Source organism: Stenella coeruleoalba (genome assembly GCF_951394435.1).
Source record: "Stenella coeruleoalba genome assembly, chromosome: 10".
Classification (NCBI taxonomy): Eukaryota; Metazoa; Chordata; class Mammalia; order Artiodactyla; family Delphinidae; genus Stenella; species Stenella coeruleoalba.
This window is the reverse complement of record NC_137156.1, coordinates 33,287,918-33,293,944: the sequence shown is the minus strand read 5'-3', so window position 1 is coordinate 33,293,944 and position 6,027 is coordinate 33,287,918. Positions and strand designations below refer to the sequence as shown.

Here is a 6,027-nt window from a genome sequence, read left to right as displayed (position 1 = left end):
GCTGCCTGGTACGGGGGGCCTGCCGCTGTTTACACCCTTCTGTGGCTCTACCTCTCTCTCACCTCCGCAGAGGGGAAAAGGGTACCCTGGGCTCTTCTTTACAAACCACTCCTTCTCGGGGGCAGAGTCCCGCGGCTTCCCCAGAAGCAGGCCTCTGCTCTGGCCCTCTTGCATCTGGGACTCCAGGCGGGTTTTTTCTGACAAAGGAGCCCACGTGCACTTCCATAGTTTTATTTGATAAAGTTCCATCTTACACTCTGTATTAAAAAAATAATATTTCTGGCATGAGGCTGAGGTCCCTCAGTGTTGGGTATCCCAGCTGAGGGGTGGCGAGAAAGGGCCAATCCACTCTGAGCGGCAGAGGAGACGAAGGAGGGGGCAGGAAAACCCCCACCTCCATCACAGTGCTGTGGTCTTCCCAGGCTCAGGGGGCAAGTCAGGCGGCAGGGGGAGCCCTGCCGACAGCATGCTAACCTGACACTCCTGGTCCTGGTGCGCCGGGGCATAGTGTGGGGCAGAGTAGCAACAGGGTCCAGGGGGGCAGACACCCCGGCGCCAGGCCCTCAGGGTCAGCAACACCGTGGACAGGACCAGAGCGGCAGTGACAGCCCCAAACAGCACCACGGCCACCAGGCTGGATTCGCCCAGCCTGGCTTCTTGCCTCCGCACTACCTCCTTCACGGAGATGCGCAGCAGACCGGCGCCCCCGCTGTGGGGAACAGGCCCCGTGGCAGGTACCACCACAGCCAAGGTGGGCCCCGGGGGGATGTCCGCTATGGTGGCGGGATCTGGGACGGGTAAGACTAGCTCGCAAGTCTTGCCACCATAGCCACTTGGGCAGAGACAGTCAAAGTCGTGGACCCGGTCCCGACAGCGGGCCCCTCTCTGGCATGGGTGGCTGGCACAGTCATCCAGGTTGATGGTGCAGAAGCGCCCAGCAAAGCCCTCAGGGCAGAGGCAGGAGAAGCGGTTGATGCCGTCCAGGCAGGTGGCGCCGTTAGCACAAGGCCGCATCAGACAGTCGTCCACGTTCACCTCACAGCGGGCACCCACAAAGCCCGCCAAGCAGCGGCATGTGAAGTTGAGGGCGAAGCCCTGGTCGTCCTGGCACTGCCCGCCATTCCGGCACGGGGAGCTGAGTGGGGTGGGAGAGGGCATTTTACCGACTGCCATCTGCAGGGTAGCCCGGGTGGACATCCTGATCACTGCCACCACTACCACCCCCCTTCTAGCTATGTCACCTTGAGCCACTTTTCTGTGAGACTCAAATGCCTCATTTTAAAACTAGGATTAGGGGAATTCCCTGGCGATCCAGTGGTTAGGACTGTGCTTTCACTGCCAAGGGCCTGCGTTCGATCCCTGGTTGAGGAACTAAGATCCCACAAGCTGCACAGCACGGCCAACAAATAAATAAATAAAAGTGTTAAAGAAATTTTAAATAAGTTTTTTAAAAAAATAAAAATGGGATAAGAGCAGTACCCAGCTTCCCAAATGGTAAGGGTTAGATGAGATAATCCAGGGTCAAGCAAGTAGCAGAGGGCCTGGCCCCAAAGCAAGGCTCAAGGCAAGTGTACAGTTATTATCCACGCAGGCTCTCAGGCTTGACCTGGAAATGAGGAAGAGTCCAGACCTGTAGGCCATTTCCCCATTCACCACGAGGCATAAGGCTGCTGTGTGGAACAACTTTAGGGGCTGCGTGCCACCCTTCCTGGGAGGATGAGGGGAGTCCTAGGCCCTCAGCCTCCCCACCCAGGGGAGTCACACACTGATGTGTTACACCTCCAGCCCCTGTAGATTTTTGTTGTTGGAGAAATGGTTCACATGGTACCAAAAAAGTTGAGAAACCCTACAGATACTCTGACAGACCGGGTTTTATCTTCGAGTACCCCCGTCTGGGACTTCTGACCGTCAGCCCTAACGCTGCCCCACCATCCTCTCAACAGTCCTCTCTCCTCCATCACCAGATCCTCATCTAACCTGGGGCCAGCACTCACCCTGCCTGCTCACAGGGTCCGGCCTTGCGCTCACAGTCACGGCCGTGGAAGCCCGGTGGGCACACACAGTGGTACTTGCCGCCCCCGTCATATACGCACTGGCCTCCGTTCCGGCAGGGGGACTGTGTGGTACAGATGTGCTCATCTGGAGAGGAGACCAGGAGGGCTCGGGGTTAGCCCCTCATGTCTGGCACCCAGACCTGCCCAGGCCCCACCCAAAGTTCTGTGGGCGTGGCTCATACTACAATCCCAGCCTGGGCTGGTACAGTGTAGTGGGGGAAAACAACAACACTGAATTTGGAGTCGGGAGGCACTCAGCCCTGGCCCTGTTAGTCTGTCTCAAAGTGCCTTTGGGCAAGTTGTATCTTGCCTGTAGATCTCAGTTTCCTCATCTGTGATATGAGTACAGTTTTCCGCAGGTGTCTTGCCTACCACATAGGGTTGTGTTTAGGACCAGTTCAGACAACAGATAGGTATAAAGTCTAAAATTATAAGCTACCATATATTTTCGGGTTTGAGCCAGACACAAGAGGCGCTCAATAAATAAGGATGGACGTTCTCCCAAGACACATGGGGTCCCCAAACAACAGCTACCCTCTCTACTCCCCTACCTTTGTCACAGAACTTGCCTGCCCAGCCACTGTGACAGATGCACTGCCAGGGCTGGTGGCAGGTACCATGCTGGCAGCCAGGCATCCTCACACAGCGCTCACAGTGCAGCCCCTCCCAGCCCGGGTCACACCTGATGGGGAGAAGCACAGGGTCAGGGCTCTGGGTAGAAGGATGTGAAGAAATGGAGGAGGCAAGATCAAAGCTTCTAGGAAACAAATATGACAGCCCCCAAATGAAAGCAGGCCTATCCCGGGTTGATATAGGGCTGTGCAAGGTCACGGAACACATATATGGTATCAGACCATCAGACACCAGCATTCAAGTCCTGGTTCTGCACTTTGTCTAACCTTTCTGAGCCTCAGTTTTTTTCACCTGTAAACTAGGGATACACCTGGCAGGGATGTGTGGAGGAGGAAATTACGATGATGTCTAAGTGCCCCCAGCACAACTCCTGGCATGTCTGAGGTGCTTAGAAACATTTTTTCTAAAAAGAGTGACCTTGAAAGGTCATCAGGACTATCTTCCTACCCTGATTCCAGGGCAAAGGCCTGCTCTACTTCAGAGAGTCCCAAGCACCCTCGGGACCTTGCCCCGTCAGCTCATTTCCTTATGACCAGACACTCTTTTCCTCCTGCTGCAGAATTTGCCCAGCCCCACCCCAGTGAGTCAATTACTCAAATTCATCAGAAAAGACTCTCGTAAGCGCTTCTCCGCAGCAACCCTTGCAACAGCCTTTCTTTTCCAGGCTAAACCAATTCTATTTATGTCTTTCCTTTATCTCCCCTTTTCCTTATGGCTCCCACTCTCCACACTCCCTCAAGCTTTGGGTCTTTCTCCTGGTATCTTGAAGAGGAATGTTGCAGAATGCCTGGTTGGGAGAGTGAAGTGGGGAGCTGTAAGCTAGAAGAAGCAAAGGAGAGGCAAGGCAAAGGGGAACTGGGGAGGAGTAAGCACAGGGTGAAGGGCTGGCCTTCTGCCCTGTGTGCCATGTGCACGAGGGGATGGGGAGAGAGCAGTAGAGTCTTAAGCCCCTAGACATTCTGCTCTGGGGCTTGAGCTGGTTGTGGGTGTGGAGGCCCGGGAAATGTGGAGCACAGCGTTTGGGAGCACGTGCTCGGAGAGGTACCTGCAGGAGCCATCAGGCGCACAGCAGCCGTGGGCCAGGTCACAGTGGGAGCTGCAGTCATCAGCTGAAAGAGATTGATGTGAGAGGGGTGAGCCCGGGGTCAGCGCTCAGCTGCCTGAGATGCGGGGCTAGGGAGAGGATGCAGGGTCCCAGTAATTGGGTGGACTCAGCTCTGGGACAGGGCAGAACAGAGACTCAACCCATTCCAAAGGGATGTCCTGGGTGTCGCCAACCCCGCGGGTCGGAGCGCCTGCAGTGCCATCTCTGGCCGGCAGAGGTCAACGTGCAAGGGAGGGACAGCCGCACAGGGCCGTGACCTGAGCCCAGGGGAGCGCTCACCTCGGGCAGGCTTTACGGGTGCCCCCAGGATGCACAACAGGCACACGAGATGTAGGCAGCGGCAGCCGCTGGGCATGGTCAGCCCCGGCCCCGGGAGGGACAGACGGACCGCCAGACGTGCGGACACCTGTGGGACGGCACAGGCTGGGAGGCGGCCGGACGCGGAGATAGCGGCACAGATTCCGGTTCCGAGTGATAACGAGCCGAGAGGGGAGAGGGGCATCCAGACAGAAAAAATAGGTGGGGGCAGCGGAGGGAGGGGGCTGGGAAGGTCTGAGCAGACGAGGGGATTGGAGACAGGAACCGGGAGGGGGCTCTGTAGGAAGGAGTTGAAAGATGGGCAGCGCAGAGCGAGGTCAGGACACTGGAAGGGCCGGGGAACGCAGTCGGACGGAGAGGGACAGGGAACAGCGCCGAGGGGCGTCCTCGAGCACGGGGGCGACTAGGGGGCTGGTTCCCGGCAGCGAGCAGTCTCTGCCCCCCACCTCCGACTCCCCGCAGGACTTGCTCCCGCATCCCCTTCCTACCTTCACGGCACTCGGCTCGGCCGCGGCGCGGGGCCTGGGCACCCCAGAACGCCCCCAGCCCAGCGCGCCCCTGCCCTCGCGGTCCTCACCTCGGGCTGGGAGGCGGCGCGCCCCGGGGCGCAGAGCGAGGCCGGATCCGACGGACTCAGCTGAAGGGCTGGGCCGGGGCGCTGGACCGCCCTTAGCGGGTCGCGGGGCCGGGCGGCCAGGCGGCTGCCATGCGAGCCAGCGCTGGGGAATCTGGGGCTCAAGGCGACCCCGAGCGGCGGCGGCGGCGGCGGCGGCGGCGGCGGCTCTTCGCACGCGCTCAGGCCGCCTGCCAGGCGCGGCGTGTGCCGGCGGAGCCCGCCTCCCCCCTCCCCTCCCGGCCCGTAGCCGGCCCGCCCCACACCCGCCCGCGCCCGGCGCCCACCCCCGGCGACGCACCGCGCACCCCCGCCCCGGTGCTCACCCTTCCTCTGGGCCTCGCGCTCTCCTGGGACCCCACCCTCCGCAGCCGCCCGACCTCTCCGCACCTCGCTCTCCCTGATGGGAGGAGGAAATTATGGGAGTCTAAATGGGAGCGGACTGTAAAGGGTCGGCCAAATGTGCACAGCCGTTATTCTCCATCTCACATCTCCGCTTTCGTGACCCGCACTGCTCACCCCACGCCCCACCTCTGCTCTCACCAGCCCGCTTCCCATCACGCTTCTCATATATATCCCATGCACGTTCAGGGCACACTTGCCGCTCCTGGCCCTCCTCCTGTCACCAGCCCACGCCTCCTCCATTTGTAAATCCTACATCACCTACTTAATCTGTCTGCTCCCCTCCTCCTCCGCCCCGTCCGCTTCTTGCCGCCCTCATTGCCAACCACAACCTTCCAGGATCGATCCGTGCCTAAGTATTAGCCTGGCCCACTCACCCACCCCCTCCGTCCCTCCTTCCGTCACGTCTGTCTTTCCTACCCCACTACTTTCGTGACCACTACTGGGAAGCTTCTCTGAACTGGGAACGCCCCTGACTTTGTAAATGTGCCCCCGCAAGTTCCCACCTGTGTACCCCGGAAAACATCCATTCTTGACCTCAGGCTGATCGTCGACTGCCCCAAACTCAGAGCTCAGACTGAGAGAGTTATGTAGGGGGAGTGAGGGAGCTCTATCCCTCCAGGCTAATGGCTCAGAGATATCTGTTCAAGGCAGAGGCAAGGGCAGGAAACCGTTTCTTGTTTGCACAAGGCAAGAGGGCAGAGATCAGGACCACCATTGTCCATCTCTAGTCTTTCAAATCAAGATTTCACCAACTTTGGACTTCCCTGGTGGTTCAGTGGTTGAGAATCCGCCTGGCGGTGCGGGGGGACACGGGTTCAAACCCTGGTCCGGGAAGATCCCACATGCCATGGAGCAACTAAGCCCGTGTGCCACAACTACTGAGCCTGCGCTCTAGAGCC

At 59.2% G+C, this 6,027-nt stretch overlaps 1 protein-coding gene across 3 annotated transcripts; it reads right to left on the bottom strand.

The window, feature by feature from the left end:
- Nucleotides 1-386: 386 nt before the first annotated feature.
- Nucleotides 387-4,843, bottom strand: DLK2 (delta like non-canonical Notch ligand 2). 3 transcript variants are annotated; one of them, XM_079932910.1, is made up of 6 exons: nt 4,688-4,843; nt 4,072-4,198; nt 3,733-3,796; nt 2,606-2,736; nt 1,995-2,139; nt 387-1,135 (listed from the first exon to the last, which is right to left on the bottom strand). In XM_079932910.1, exons 2-6 carry the CDS (start codon nt 4,145-4,147, stop codon nt 400-402), a joined length of 1,152 nt encoding a protein of 383 aa, XP_079789036.1. In that variant the 5' UTR covers nt 4,148-4,198; nt 4,688-4,843; the 3' UTR covers nt 387-399. The 3 variants fall into 3 exon arrangements, with proteins under 3 accessions (XP_079789036.1, XP_079789035.1, XP_079789034.1); XM_079932909.1 differs by lacking the exon at nt 4,688-4,843 and adding an exon at nt 4,599-4,613; XM_079932908.1 differs by lacking the exons at nt 3,733-3,796; nt 4,072-4,198; nt 4,688-4,843 and having other exon boundaries at nt 2,606-3,621.
- Between the last annotated feature and the right edge of the window lie 1,184 nt (nt 4,844-6,027).